Source organism: Sesamum indicum, linkage group LG7, assembly GCF_026168435.1.
Source record: "Sesamum indicum cultivar Baizhima isolate 11 linkage group LG7, ASM2616843v1, whole genome shotgun sequence".
Lineage (NCBI taxonomy): Eukaryota > Viridiplantae > Streptophyta > Magnoliopsida > Lamiales > Pedaliaceae > Sesamum > Sesamum indicum.
Genome location: NC_142663.1, coordinates 10004091 through 10019476, shown reverse-complemented (window position 1 = coordinate 10019476; position 15386 = coordinate 10004091). Strand labels below are relative to the sequence as shown.

Sequence of the window (15386 nt, the reverse complement as noted above, 5' to 3'; positions counted from 1 at the left end):
CACGTCGGCAGTGGCTGCCTGCGCGCGCACGTCGGCAGTGTCCGCGCGAACGTGAACTCTCCAGTTTTTTTCCCAATTATTTTTCAAACATTTGGGACGCACAATATAACTGAATATAATAAAATAAATATTTCGCGATACAAATACGATGCGTAAAAAATTAAAATATTATTCTATTGTGTCTTCATATTTTTCCCATTTTTTTCCTTTTATTTATTATTTTTTTAATAATTAAAATAATTAAATAAAAATTTTCACACCTCAAAAATTAATTATTTCAACAAAAATGAATTAATCATGTCATTTTGAGGTGACGTGCAAATTTTCATGCAATGGTCGGCCAAGGCGCGCGCGCGCGCGCATCGGCACGGGCAGCCTGCGCGCGTGCGCAGACCGACACGGGCCGCGCTGCCGCGCGCGCGCATGCCGGCACGGGCCGCGCAGGCGCGCGCGCGCAGGCCGGCACGGTCCGCGCAGGCCAACACAGGCCGCGCAGGCGCGCGCGCGCATGCCGGCACAGGCCGCGCAGGCGCGCGGGGACAGGCCGGCGCAGGCCGCACAGGCCGCGCAGGCGCGCGCGCGCAGGCCGGCACAGGCCGCGCAGGCGCGCGCGCGCAGGCCGGCACAGGCCGCGCAGGCGCGCGCGCGCAGGCCGGCACAGGCCGCGCAGGCGCGCGCGCGCAGGCCGGTACAGTCCGCGCAGGCGCGCGCGCGCGCAGGCCGGCACAGGCCGCGCAGGCGCGCGCGGGCAGGCCGGCACACGCCGCGCAGGCCGCGCGGGCAGGCCGGCACACGCCGCGCAGGCGCGCGCGGGCAGGCCGGCACAGGCCGCGCAGGCGCGCGCGCGCAGGCCGGCACAGGCCGCGCAGGCGCGCGCGGGCAGGCCGGCACACGCCGGGCAGGCGCGCGCGCGCAGGCGCCCGCACGCCCGGCAGTGCCCGCGCAGGCGCGCGCGCGCAGGCCGGCACAGTCCGCGCAGGCGCGCGCGCGCCCGCCCGAGTGCCCGCGCGGCCCCGCCCGGCAGTGCCCGCGCAGGCGCGCGCGCGCCCGCCCGGCAGTGCCCGCGTGTCACGGGCTGCCCATTCACTAGGCCCCGTGACGCGCACTTCGGCCACTCAACCGTTCTACATGGCCGACCACTCAGCCTTCATCGACAGACGCTGGACAACCAACTAGTCTTAGAGTCCTAGGTGTAGGCCTTTTATTGCTTTGTTACTGCTTTGTTATTTGCTTTCTGTTGTTTAGATTCCTCAAGGGGACGTTATACCTCTTGAGTTGCAAATTTCAGCTTTTCTAGTGTCTAGTGTAGACAATAGGATTTATTTTTTTAAGCCTATTATAGGGGGGAATGAGTTCAAGAAGCTTGGTTTAGTGACGTGTTAGAGTCCCCCTCAAGGCGAACCCCTTGCTCTAGCATCGTTGATCATTGTATACGCATTTTCAGTTCAATGCAATTTGGTTTTCTGAATCCGCGTGCGCAATTTACTGTTTTGTGATTTGTTCCTCCCGACTCTGATATATTCGGCGCGCTGCACTAGTGCCGAGCGGAGGTATTGGCGGACGTAGTCAGCGGACTACTAGCCACACGACGCGCTGTGTGATAGGCGCCTCGTGAGAGGTGGTATCAGAGCCTCGTGCCACGATGGGGCCGAGGCGGACCGCTACTGCTGCGAGGGCATCGGGGCAAGATCCGGAAAGCCCGCGACATGCCGCAGCTTCAACCAGCGAGAGAGCTGAGAACCCGGAGGACGGACACTCCCGGTTGGTGGAATTGGAGACGAAGGTCTCTTCTCTAGAATCTGAGATCATGGTGCTGAATTCGGAGTTGGACGAGTGTCGGCACGTGATTCAGGAGATGGCTGGCGTATTCGGAAACGACAGCATTGCCGATATGCGGCGTGACATGGAGCAGATGTCCATTCAGATTGGACTGCTCCAGCGTGCAGTGGGTAGCACGCCTATGGTTGCTCACGACCCCGGTGCTAGGCTTCGAATACCAGAACCGAAGGCCTATAGCGGTGAGCGTGATGCGAAGGAGGTCGAGAACTTCCTCTTTGACATGGAACAGTACTTCCTTGCGGCAGACGTGCGGGACGAGGCAAGGAAGGTTGCGACTGCGACCATGTACCTGACTGGTGACGCAAAGCTATGGTGGCGGACCAAGTTTGCGGAGATCCAGGCACATCAAATACAGCTCGACACGTGGGCTCTTCTACGGGAGGCGATCAGAGAGCAGTTCTTCCCCGAGAATGTGGAGTACAATGCCAGGAGGGCATTGCGAAAGCTTGAGCATACAGGTTCCGTGCGGGAATATGTCAAAGCTTTCTCAGCGCTGATGCTGAACATCCGAGACATGTCGGAGGCAGACAAGCTGTTCACTTTCATGGAAGGCTTGAAACAGTGGGCGAGAAACGAGTTGCAGAGGCAACGAGTGACCGATTTGAGTTCGGCTATTATAGCGGCCGAACGCCTGGCCGATTTCAACCTAGAGACTCAAAAGGATAGGCAGGCGACGCCTAGTCCTGAGCGGGAGAAGTCGAATGGGACGAGATGGTTCAGGAATAACTTCAACAGAGGTGGGGGAGACCAGAGGCCCCACTCTCAGAATGGCTCACAGGGCAGTTCAAACAGTAACAGGCCCCAAGAGAACAGGCAGGGAGCACCCGAGAGGAGAAGAGGGTGTTTGATCTGCGATGGTCCGCATATGTATCGGGATTGCCCGAAGAGACAGGTGTTGAATGCACTGGCAACGACCTTTACCGACAAGGCGTCGTCCTCAAAGAGTGTGGAGCCACAAGCAGAGGCAGGTGGTGAGAATGACACGGAGGAGTATGAGGACAACTTGGGGGCCGTGAACCAATGGTGCAACACATTCTCTACGGTGGCGGCGAAGAGAGTCGCGCCACCCCTTGCGAAAAAGACCATCCCGGCTCTTACTGTGGAGCAGCCGGAGAAGAAGGAAGAAGATGTTCAGCCCCGGATTCCTAGGAAGAAAGGGTTGATGTTCGTGGATGTGAAGATTCATGGCAAGCCGATTCGAGCCATGATCGACACTGGAGCCTCTCACAACTACCTTGCGAGCGCCGAAGTGGCGAGACTCGGGCTCGTGCTGGAGAAGGGAGTTGGGCGTGTGAAGGCGATCAACTCGGCTGCACAACCCATTGCCGGTGTAGCCAAGTCTGTGCTGATTAAGGTTGGTGCTTATGAGGGCAAGACCAATCTTTCTATTGTGGCAATGGACGACTTCAAGCTTATCCTTGGGCTTGAATTTCTACGGGATACACGCACTGCTGTCTTACCTCATGCCGATTCGCTGATGATGTTGGGGGCGAAGCCGTGTGTCATTCCTACCTTGGCCGGACGTACTGGAGGGAAGAACTTGTCGGCCATGCAGTTTGAGAAGGGGCACAAGCAGGATGAGATCTCCTACTTGGGTACCCTTTGCTTTGAAGAGATGGAAGAGGTGTCAGGGCCCACCCCGGGCGGTAGTAAGGAACTGTTGGGGGAGTCTGAAGACGTGATGCCAGACGAGCTGCCTCGGAAGCTACCACCGAAGAGGGCAGTGGATCACGAGATCGAGTTGGTGCCTGGCACGAGACCGCCCGCTAGGGCACCGTACAAAATACCGCAACCTAAGCTTGTGGAGCTTAGGACGCAGTCAGCAGATGCCTTGAGCCGCAGGGCGGACTTGGCGAACTTGGAGTCGATAGCAGCGCTCTCTTCTAGCGCGGCTGCTATCTCTACGAAGGATCAGGTGCGGGAGTTACTACCGAGAGATCCCGCGGCGCGACGCCTGATTCGGCTTGTCGAGCAGGGCAAGGCTCGACACTTTTGGATCGAGGATGGATTGCTGATGACCAAAGGAAACCGCGTATACGTTCCGAGAGGCGGGGACCTACGGAAATCACTTCTTTCCGAATGCCACGACACACTTTGGGCGGGACACCAAGGACAAGAGCGCACGTTTGCTTCGGTGCGGAGGGCCTATCATTGGCCACAGATGCGGGACGATGTCGAGACGCATGTCCGCGCTTGCTTGATTTGTCAGCAGGACAAGGCAGACCATCAGAAGAAGGCCGGTCTGCTGCAACCACTTCCCATCCCAAAGCGTCCATGGGAGGGCGTCTCCATGGATTACATCTCTGGATTGCCTAAGGTCGGGAACTTAGGCTCTATCATCGTCGTGGTAGATCATTTTTCAAAATATGCTACATTTATCGCAGCACCCAAGCACGTTACAGCAGAAGGGACGGCTCAGCTCTTCTTCAAACACATCGTCAAGCATTGGGGACTGCCAAAAGATATTGTCAGTGATCGTGACTCCCGATTTACTGGCGCCTTCCGGACCGAGTTGTTCAAACTTCTCGGGTCCACACGTTCCATGAGCTCGAGCTATCATCCACAGTCCGATGGTCAGACAGAACGCTTTAATTCTACGTTGGAGGACTACCTTCGGCACTTTGTGCGAGGTACGCAGAAGGATTGGGTGAAGCTCTTGGATGTCGCTCAGCTATATTTCAATGTTCAAGAGAGCTCTTCCACCACCAACAAGAGCGCTTTTGAAATCGTTACTGGGCAGCAGCCGCTCCTTCCTCACACTCTTGACATCCCACAAAGTGTGAGATCCCCTCTTACTCGAAGTTTCTCCCAGGAGTGGAAGAAGAATGTTGATATCGTTAGAAGTTGCCTGGAGATAGCTCAGAAGCGGATGAAGACGTATGCAGATCAGAATCGCCGCTTCATTGAGTTCAATGCGGGAGACCTGGTGCTGGTGAAGGTCCCGAATCCGAAATTGTCAAAGTCATCAAGGTGGAGAGATCCTCGGTTGATGCAGAAATATGTTGGTCCTTTGCCTGTCCTTAGGCGTATTGGGACGGTGGCGTACAAGGTGGAGTTGCCGCCGTGGTGGAAGATCCACAACGTTTTCCATGTCAGCCAATTGAAGAAGTATTCAGCAGACAAGGAAGACGATACCCGCAATCAACCCAGCCGCCCACAACTCGAATTGAAGAAGACGAAGGAGAAGGTGGCTGAAGTAATCCTAGATCACCGAGTGACGAGTACCGCGAAGAAAGACCACACCGAGTACTTGGTGAAATGGAGGGGATGCAGCAGCGAGGAGAACACTTGGGAGCGAGTGACAAACCTAAAGGCGTTTCTACCTCTTGTCGAAGCGTACCATGCTTCCGTAGCGCCGGGGACGTCGCTATCTCAGGTGGGGGAGAATGTCACGGGCTGCCCATTCACTAGGCCCCGTGACGCGCACTTCGGCCACTCAACCGTTCTACATGGCCGACCACTCAGCCTTCATCGACAGACGCTGGACAACCAACTAGTCTTAGAGTCCTAGGTGTAGGCCTTTTATTGCTTTGTTACTGCTTTGTTATTTGCTTTCTGTTGTTTAGATTCCTCAAGGGGACGTTATACCTCTTGAGTTGCAAATTTCAGCTTTTCTAGTGTCTAGTTTAGACAATAGGATTTATTTTTTTAAGCCTATTATAGGGGGGAATGAGTTCAAGAAGCTTGGTTTAGTGACGTGTTAGAGTCCCCCTCAAGGCGAACCCCTTGCTCTAGCATCGTTGATCATTGTATACGCATTTTCAGTTCAATGCAATTTGGTTTTCTGAATCCGCGTGCGCAATTTACTGTTTTGTGATTTGTTCCTCCCGACTCTGATATATTCGGCGCGCTGCACTAGTGCCGAGCGGAGGTATTGGCGGACGTAGTCAGCGGACTACTAGCCACACGACGCGCTGTGTGATAGGCGCCTCGTGAGACCGCGCCGGCGCGCGCGGCCCCGCCCGGCATTGCCCGCGCAGGCGCGCCCGGCCCCGCCCGGCAGTGCCCGCGCAGGCGAGCGAGCGCCCGCCCGGCAGTGCCCGCGCAGGCGCGCGCGCGCCCGCCCGGCAGTGCCCGCCTGCGCGCGCGCGCCGGCAGCGTCCGCGCAAGCGTTTTTTTTTTTTTTTTTTTTTTTTAATAATTAAAATAATTTAATAAAAATTTTCATAACTCAAAAATAAATTATTTCAACAAAAATGAATTAATCATGTGATTTTGAGGTGACGCGAAAATTTTCATGCAGTGGACGCCCGAGGCCCGGCGTCCGCGCAAGCGTTTTTTTTTTTTTTTTATAATAATTAAAATAATTAAATAAAAATTTTCATAACTCAAAAGTAAATTATTTCAACAAAAATGAATTAGTCATGTGATTTTGAGGTGACGCGACGACCGAGGCGCGCGCGCGCGCACGTCGGCACGGGCTGCCTGCGCGCGCACGTCGGCAGTGCCCGCACCGGCGCGCGCGCGCGCACGTCGGCAGTGGCTGCCTGCGCTCGGCCGTCGGCAGTGGCTGCTGCGCGCGCCCGCCCGGCAGTGCCCGCCTGCGCGCGCGCGCCGGCAGCGTCCGCGCAAGCGTTTTTTTTTTTTTTTTTTTTTTTTAATAATTAAAATAATTAAATAAAAATTTTCATAACTCAAAAATAAATTATTTCAACAAAAATGAATTAATCATGTGATTTTGAGGTGACGCGAAAATTTTCATGCAGTGGACGCCCGAGGCCCGGCGTCCGCGCAAGCGTTTTTTTTTTTTTTTTTAATAATTAAAATAATTAAATAAAAATTTTCATAACTCAAAAATAAATTATTTCAACAAAAATGAATTAATCATGTGATTTTGAGGTGACGCGACGCCCGAGGCGCGCGCGCGCGCACGTCGGCAGTGTCCGCGCGAACGTGAACTCTCCAGTTTTTTTCTCAATTATTTTTCAAACATTTGGGACGCACAATATAACTGAATATAATAAAATAAATATTTCGCGATACAAATACGATGCGTAAAAAATTAAAATATTATTCTATTGTGTCTTCATATTTTTCCCATTTTTTTCCTTTTATTTATTATTTTTTAATAATTAAAATAATTAAATAAAAATTTTCACACCTCAAAAATTAATTATTTCAACAAAAATGAATTAATCATGTCATTTTGAGGTGACGTGCAAATTTTCATGCAGTGGTCGGCCAAGGCGCGCGCGCGCGCGTCGGCACGGGCTGCCTGCGCGCGCGCGCAGGCCGGCACTGGCCGCGCAGGCGCGCGCGCATGCCGGCACGGGCCGCGCAGGCCGCACAGGCCGCGCAGGCGCGCGCGCCCAGGCCGGCACGGTCCGCGCAGGCCAACACAGGCCGCGCAGGCGCGCGCGCGCATGCCGGCACAGGCCGCGCAGGCGCGCGGGGACAGGCCGGCGCAGGCCGCACAGGCCGCGCCGGTGCGCGCGCGCAGGCCGGCACAGGCCGCGCAGGCGCGCGCGCGCAGGCCGGCACAGGCCGCGCAGGCGCGCGCAGGCAGGCCGGCGCAGGCCGCGCAGGCGCGCGCGGGCAGGCCGGCACACGCCGCGCAGGCCGCGCAGACATGCCGGCACAGGCCGCGCAGGCGCGCGCGCGCAGGCCGGTACTGTCCGCGCAGGCGCGCGCGCGCAGGCCGGTACAGTCCGCGCAGGCGCGCGCGCGCAGGCCGGCACAGGCCGCGCAGGCGCGCGCGGGCAGGCCGGCACACGCCGCGCAGGCCGCGCAGGCGCGCGCGGGCAGGCCGGCGCAGGCCGCGCAGGCCGCGCAGGCGCGCGCGGGCAGGCCGGCGCAGGCGCCCGCGCGCCCGGCAGTGCCCGCGCAGGCGCGCGCGCGCTGGCCGACACAGTCCGCGCAGGCGCGCGCGCGCCCGCCCGAGTGCCCGCGCGGCCCCGCCCGGCAGTGCCCGCGCAGGCGCGCGCGGCCCCGCCCGGCAGTGCCCGCGCCGGCGCGCCCGTCCCCGCCCGGCAGTGCCCGCGCCGGCGCGCCCGGCCCCGCCCGGAAGTGCCCGCGCAGGCGCGCCTGGCCCCGCCCGGCAGTGCCCGCGCAGGCGCGCGAGCGCCCGCCCGGCAGTGCCCGCGCAGGCGCGCGCGGCCCCGCCCGGCAGTGCCCGCGCAGGCGCGCGCGCGCCCGCCCGGCAGTGCCCGCGCAGGCGCGCGCGGCCCCGCCCGGCAGTGCCCGCGCAGGCGCGCGCGCGCCCGCCCTGCAGTGCCCGCGCAGGCGCGCGCGGCCCCGCCCGGCAGTGACCGCGAAGGCGCCAAGGCCCGCCCGGCAGTGCCCGCCTGCGCGCGCGCGCCGGCAACGTCCGCGCAAGCGTTTTTTTTTTTTTTTTTTTTAATAATTAAAATAATTAAATAAAAATTTTCATAACTCAAAAATAAATTATTTCAACAAAAATGAATTAATCATGTGATTTTGAGGTGACGCGAAAATTTTCATGCAGTGGACGCCCGAGGCCCGGCGTCCGCGCAAGCGTTTTTTTTTTTTTTTTTAATAATTAAAATAATTAAATAAAAATTTTCATAACTCAAAAGTAAATTATTTCAACAAAAATGAATTAATCATGTGATTTTGAGGTGACGCAACGCCCGAGGCGCGCGCGCGCGCACGTCGGCACGGGCTGCCTGCGCGCGCACGTCGGCAGTGCCCGCACAGGCGCGCGCGCGGCCGTCGGCACTGTCCGTACAGGCGCGCGCGCGCACGTCGGCAGTGGCTGCCTGCGCGCGCCCGCCCGGCAGTGCCCGCCTGCGCGCGCGCGCCGGCAGCGTCCGCGCAAGCGTTTTTGTTTTTTTTTTTTTTTTTAATAATTAAAATAATTAAATAAAAATTTTCATAACTCAAAAATAAATTATTTCAACAAAAATGAATTAATCATGTGATTTTGAGGTGACGCGAAAATTTTCATACAGTGGACGCCCGAGGCCCGGCGTCCGCGCAAGCGTTTTTTTTTTTTTTTTTTAATAATTAAAATAATTAAATAAAAATTTTCATAACTCAAAAATAAATTATTTCAACAAAAATGAATTAATCATGTGATTTTGAGGTGACGCGAAAATTTTCATGCAGTGGACGCCCGAGGCCCGGCGTCCGCGCAAGCGTTTTTTTTTTTTTTTTTAATAATTAAAATAATTAAATAAAAATTTTCATAACTCAAAAATAAATTATTTCAACAAAAATGAATTAATCATGTGATTTTGAGGTGACGCGACGCCCGAGGCGCGCGCGCGCGCACGTCGGCACGGGCTGCCTGCGCGCGCGCGCACGTCGGCAGTGCCCGCACAGGCGCGCGCGCGGCCGTCGGCACTGTCCGTACAGGCGCGCGCGCGCACGTCGGCAGTGGCTGCCTGCGCGCGGCCGTCGGCAGTGGCTGCTGCGCGCGGCCGTCGGCAGTGGCTGCTGCGCGCGCACGTCGGCAGTGGCTGCCTGCGCGCGCACGTCGGCAGTGTCCGCGCGAACGTGAACTCTCCAGTTTTTTTCTCAATTATTTTTCAAACATTTGGGACGCACAATATAACTGAATATAATAAAATAAATATTTCGCGATACAAATACGATGCGTAAAAAATTAAAATATTATTCTATTGTGTCTTCATATTTTTCCCATTTTTTTCCTTTTATTTATTATTTTTTTAATAATTAAAATAATTAAATAAAAATTTTCACACCTCAAAAATTAATTATTTCAACAAAAATGAATTAATCATGTCATTTTGAGGTGACGTGCAAATTTTCATGCAGTGGTCGGCCGAGGCGCGCGCGCTCGCGCGTCGGCACGGGCTGCCTGCGCTCGCGCGCAGGCCGGCACTGGCCGCGCAGGCGCGCGCGCAGGCCGGCACGGGCCGCGCAGGCGCGCGCGCATGCCGGCACGGGCCGCACAGGCGCGCGCGCGCAGGCCGGCACGGTCCGCGCAGGCCAACACAGGCCGCGCAGGCGCGCGCGCGCATGCCGGCACAGGCGCGCGCGCGCATGCCGGCACAGGCCGCGCAGGCGCGCGGGGACAGGCCGGCGCAGGCCGCACAGGCCGCGCAGGTGCGCGCGCGCAGGCCGGCACAGACCGCGCAGGCGCGCGCGCGCAGGCCGGCACAGGCCGCGCAGGCGCGCGCGCGCATGCCGGCACAGGCCGCGCAGGCGCGCGCGCGCAGGCCGGTACAGTCCGCGCAGGCGCGCGCGCGCAGGCCGGCACTGGCCGCTGTCACTGGCCGCTCCTTGGGCAAGACGGCCGGCAGTGACTTGCGGAGGACGTGCGGGCGGCTAGGGGAGGCCGGCCGGCACGCAGGTGCGCAAACGGCCTACGAGCAGAGACTCTTACCGATTGGGGATTGCAAAACTGTTCGTATGGGAACTTCCTTGATGTGTGGGGATGCTATCCGCCAAGTATGAAGTCATTCCGAGGACGTTTGGGCAAGGAGATATAAGGGCGACGATCAGGCGCCACCCTGCGCGCGAGCAGGAGAGAAATGTGTGAAGCAGAGTGCTTTATCTTTCGAGATTTGCAAAACTGTTTCTATGGCGAGATCCTTGGAGTGTTGGGAACACCTCCAAGATGTTTCAGAGGTAGACGGTTCCGTTTGGGTAGGAAACGGCGATGATCTTCAGAGTCTGCCAGTGCAGTGGCGAGACTGTAATTTCAGAATATTGCGTGGGCAATTCCTCAGCGATGGATGATCGGATGGGGCTGAAATTCAAGAGTTATGATGTAGAAGTCGTAGGCTACGCTACGGTTCAAGCGGCACGTGATTTGGACGTCGGTTGAGGGAGATACGAAAAAGGTGCGCTCCTCAACCCCTTTCAATGTCTACTGCTGGAAATAGGAAAAACTTTCTTAAGCCTATTATAAGGGGGGTATGATGCGGTGAGCTCCAGCCGGCCCTCCCCGTGCACGACGGCAGTGACGGTAGGCAACGTCGGCACTAAATGAGCATCTCTTGGGGGCATGTTGGGGGCCTCCAAGGGCCGGCTCTAGGCATCTCAAAGGAGTGTTTAGAGTCCCCGAAAGGCATGGGAACCGGACGGGCAGCGTAGGGCCAGGACGGCCTACGTTGGGCACAAATGCGGCCGAGAGGTTCCGTGTGACGTGCAAGGTTGCTCCGCGGGCTGCGAGATATTTGGGGCAACACCTCTCGTGCGAATGGGTGATCGAGGCAAGCACTCCAAGACCTCGTGATCCAACTCATGGCACGTGCTATCGGGTTCTAGCCGTCCATGGGGGTCCGTTGGCTAAGATGAGCGGTCGTGGGGCGACGCCGCACTGTGGGCAAATTATGTAGCCACGTCAAAAGGCAAGAAGGCATGTCGGGCATGCCATGCGGGATCAAAGCAAGATGTCGGCATATCATGTGGGCCTCGGACTTAAGATGCGGTCCTACTCGGGCGAGGCATAAAAGACGGCCACGACGAAGGCGTGCGCCAAGGATGCCCCGAGTGTGCATTGGACATGAGACGGGCGTTGCGGGCGCATGCGGAGCGCCGTAATGCCGAGGCAGAGCGAGGATGCTCCTTGCCATCGAGGGATGCGTCGGCGGGTTCCGAGATTGTGGGCGAGACGCATGGCGGCAGACTAGCTAGTCGGGGCCGGCCGCTAAGAGACGCTAAGGCGTGCGTGCCGAGAGCCTCGGCGAACATGGGCATTTTGGATAGGCGAGCGCAAAGGCACGCGGTGCCGCGCAGGGATGCGTTCAGATGTCGTGCTAGCGAGCTTCAGTGTCGAAGACACGCGACGAACAGTCGGTAAACTCTGAGATGTGCGAAGGCTGGTCGAAGGTTGGGTGAAACCTGAGACGCCGCACGGGCGAAAAATATATTCCGCTGCGTGACAAGAGAGTCCGCCCGTGACACCGCGCAGGCGCGCGCGGGCAGGCCGGCACACGCCGCGCAGGCCGCGCAGGCGCGCGCGGGCAGGCCGGCGCAGGCCGCGCAGGCGCGCGCGCGCAGGCCGGCACAGGCCGCGCAGGCGCCCGCGCGCCCGGCAGTGCCCGCGCAGGCGCGCGCGCGCTGGCCGGCACAGTCCGCGCAGGCTCGCGCGCGCCCGCCCGAGTGCCCGCGCGGCCCCGCCCGGCAGTGCCCGCGCAGGCGCGCGCGCGCCCGCCCGGCAGTGCCCGCGCAGGCGCGCGCGCGCCCGCCCGGCAGTGCCCGCGCAGGCGCGCGCGCGCCCGCCCGGCAGTGCCCGCGCAGGCGCGCGCGGCCCCGCCCGGCAGTTCCCGCGCAGGCGCGCCCGGCCCCGCCCGGCAGTGCCCGCGCAGGCGCGCCCGGCCCCGCCCGGCAGTGCCCGCGCAGGCGCGCGAGCGCCCGCCCGGCAGTGCCCGCGCAGGCGTGCGCGGCCCCGCCCGGCAGTGCCCGCGCAGGCGCGCGCGCGCCCGCCCGGCAGTGCCCGCGCAGGCGCGCGCGGCCCCGCCCGGCAGTGCCCGCGCAGGCGCGCGCGCGCCCGCCCGGCAGTGCCCGCCTGCGCGCGCGCGCCGGCAGCGTCCGCGCAAGCGTTTTTTTTTTTTTTTTTTTTTTAATAATTAAAATAATTAAATAAAAATTTTCATAACTCAAAAATAAATTATTTCAACAAAAATGAATTAATCATGTGATTTTGAGGTGACGCGAAAATTTTCATGCAGTGGACGCCCGAGGCCCGGCGTCCGCGCAAGCGTTTTTTTTTTTTTTTTTTAATAATTAAAATAATTAAATAAAAATTTTCATAACTCAAAAGTAAATTATTTCAACAAAAATGAATTAATCATGTGATTTTGAGGTGACGCAACGCCCGAGGCGCGCGCGCGCGCGCGCGCACGTCGGCACGGGCTGCCTGCGCGCGCACGTCGGCAGTGCCCGCACAGGCGCGCGCGCGGCCGTCGGCACTGTCCGTACAGGCGCGCGCGCGCACGTCGGCAGTGGCTGCCTGCGCTCGGCCGTCGGCAGTGGCTGCTGCGCGCGCCCGCCCGGCAGTGCCAGCCTGCGCGCGCGCGCCGGCAGCGTCCGCGCAAGCGTTTTTGTCTGCTCCCGTCTGCCTGCACACGCCCGTGGGCAGTGTCCCCACAGGCGCGCGCGCGCAGGGCGGTAGGGGCTGCCTGCACGGGCGCCCGTCTGCCTGCGCGCGCCCGTCGGCAGTGTCTGCACAAGCGCGCGCGCGCACATCGGCAGGGGTTCCTGTAAGGGCGCCGGTCTGCTGCAGGCTTCCTGCGCGCGCCCGTCGGCAGTGTTCGCACAGGCGCACGTGCGCAGGTCGGCAGTCGACAGTGGTCGGCCAGGCGCGCGCGCGTAGGCAGCTAAGGATCCAGGCACGCGCGCGCGCGTCGGCAGGGGCTTCCTGCATGGGCGCCCGTCTGCTGTCGTCTGCTTGTGCGCACGCACGTCGGCAGTGGTCGGCCAAGCGGCGTCTGCTGCCGTCCGCCAGCACGCCCGCACGTCGGTAGGGGCTGTTCACACCGTCTGCTGTCGTCCGCCTGTACTTGCGCACGTCGGCAGGGGCTGTCCGCACCGTCTGCTGCCGTCCGCCTGCACACGCGCACGTCTGCAGGGGCTGCCTGCACCATCTGTTGCCGTCCGACACTGCCCTCGTGGTCGTCGCCTTCCATAACGCAGATTTTCGGAAACCTTTGCAACACTCATCCGAATGATGACATTAGAATGCAAAGACATCTTGCCCACGGCTTATTTTGTCGGGTCTCAAAACATCCCGACGCTTCTTTGTCCGATTTCGATGATTGTGGGAAGATAATTGACAAGGCGTTCCCAAAAAACATCGATGTTACTCCATCTGATAACTCGTACGGAAGCGCTCATGAAGACGCATGCTCATGTATACATAATGTTTTTGTTGGAGAATAAGGGATTTGAACGTGAACCCTCCAGTTTTTCCCGATGCTTTTTCAAACTTTTGGGACTCATAATATAACTGAATATAATAAAATAAATATTTCGTATTACAAATACGATGCATAAAAAATAAAAATATTATTCCACATATTTTACTCACTTGTTCAGTGTATCTTCATATTTTTTCCTTTTTTTTCCTTTTATTTATTATTTTTTAATAATTAAAATAATTAAATAAATATTTTCATAACTCAAAAATAAATTATTTAAAAAAAAATGAATTAACCATGTGATTTTGAGGCGAGATGCAAATTTTCATGCAAAAATACGCTAAAATGCTTCAACAATGGCAAAAAAGTGCCTTCCTCAGCCTTTTCAATGTCTAGTCCTGTCACAAGGCCTTTTTTTTTTTAAGCCTATTATAGGGGGAGGAGGGTGCTTGAGGGGGGTCTGGGCGCTAGGGGCGGGCAGGGGCAAGGCGGCCCCCCCAAGCCTCAGCCGCCCTCATGGCTTGGACGTGGCTTGTGTTGGCACTGGACAGAAATCAACCACCTCCACATTACGCGGTACCAGTTTGATAGTGTTGGAACGGCATTACAACAAGCCTTCCATGAGATGATGAATGATAACGACTAGAAGAGATTATTTGAATCTTTTTTAGAAACAAACTTAGCTTAAAGGAAGACTGAACAAACATTTCACCTGATACTCAATACACGCACTTAAATACAAGAAACGAAAATTCAAAGAGGAAATTAAATATGCCTCATGCATGGGGTGATACCTCCAAGTTCCAACACTAACAAAATCCCAGCAACAACAAATTTAACAGGACAATCAAGGATGATTACGGTGTGAATTTTGTAACGCCTACACATGGAACAAAAGAAAGATAATGAATTTCTGCATTTTTATACTTTTATGGACAGTTTGAAAATCACTCACATTTTTAGAGAAGGCAACCAAGTGGCTGACTTTCTAGCTAATCAAGCATGTACATCTCAACAACTTAGCATCCTTTCCATGGAACACCTCACAGGTAAAGCGAAAGGTATGGTCAACCTTAACTCTTACGGCCTACCACATGTTCGATTTAAAATTGTTGTTGATCCCCATTGAATAATTTACTTAACAACGGTTTGACATCACTTTACATGAATGTTGGTTGGGCTGCTGGTTTACTGTTTTTTTGTCTTCTTCCCTAATATATGTTGTTTCTATCACTGCTTTGTTGTCTGCCCGCTATTGAAAATTGCGGTCTACTATAGCGTATTTCATGTTGTTGTGTGTGTCTGTGTTGTCTGACACTGTATGCTTCAACAAACTGCTTAGTGTTGTTTCTGCTACTACGCAAAAACTGATCTATGCCGGTCCTGCACGCTGTCGCAATCTGCTGCTACATAATTCCTGCCTAGCACTCTGTTATAGGCTGAAATCTCAAATCTTTAGAGAGAGTCGAGGTCTCATGTGGTTAATGTATATTTAGTTCCTCTCTCATTTTGTCGATCTCAATTATAGTTGGTGCAACTTTTTGTGGTAATTCCTAGACTGCTTGTATAGCTTGGTTTTGCAGGTACTAGTTGGAAACGATGATTCGAGTGTAGTGGCAGAAACTTTTTGACACACTGGATCATTGTCCCCAACTTTGTCCTCCATTTTAGCTCTTTTTGTAAGAGAATAGTACTCCTTCCTTATGCTTTTGTGATTATCTGTAAGGGAGTAGTACTCCTTGTTTATGCTTTTGG

At 56.5% G+C, this 15386-nt stretch overlaps 1 protein-coding gene across 1 annotated transcript; it reads left to right on the top strand.

The window, feature by feature from the left end:
* The first annotated feature begins 1642 nt into the window (after window positions 1-1642).
* On the top strand, window positions 1643-15262 carry LOC148787564 (uncharacterized). Its single transcript, XM_088882400.1, has 2 exons — window positions 1643-5215; window positions 15215-15262. The coding sequence occupies exons 1-2, from the start codon at window positions 1643-1645 to the stop codon at window positions 15260-15262; spliced, it is 3621 nt and encodes a 1206-aa protein (XP_088738526.1).
* The last annotated feature ends 124 nt before the right edge of the window (window positions 15263-15386 follow it).

What these genes read in the sequence shown, in the direction of transcription:
- LOC148787564 (XM_088882400.1), top strand. Translation starts at nt 1,643, where the DNA reads ATGGGGCCGAGGCGGACCGCTACTGCTGCGAGGGCATCGGGGCAAGAT. An exon ending in CGGGGACGTCGCTATCTCAG is followed by an intron (nt 5,216 to 15,214) that starts GTGGGGGAGAAT and finishes TTGGTTTTGCAG; the next exon opens with GTACTAGTTGGAAACGATGA.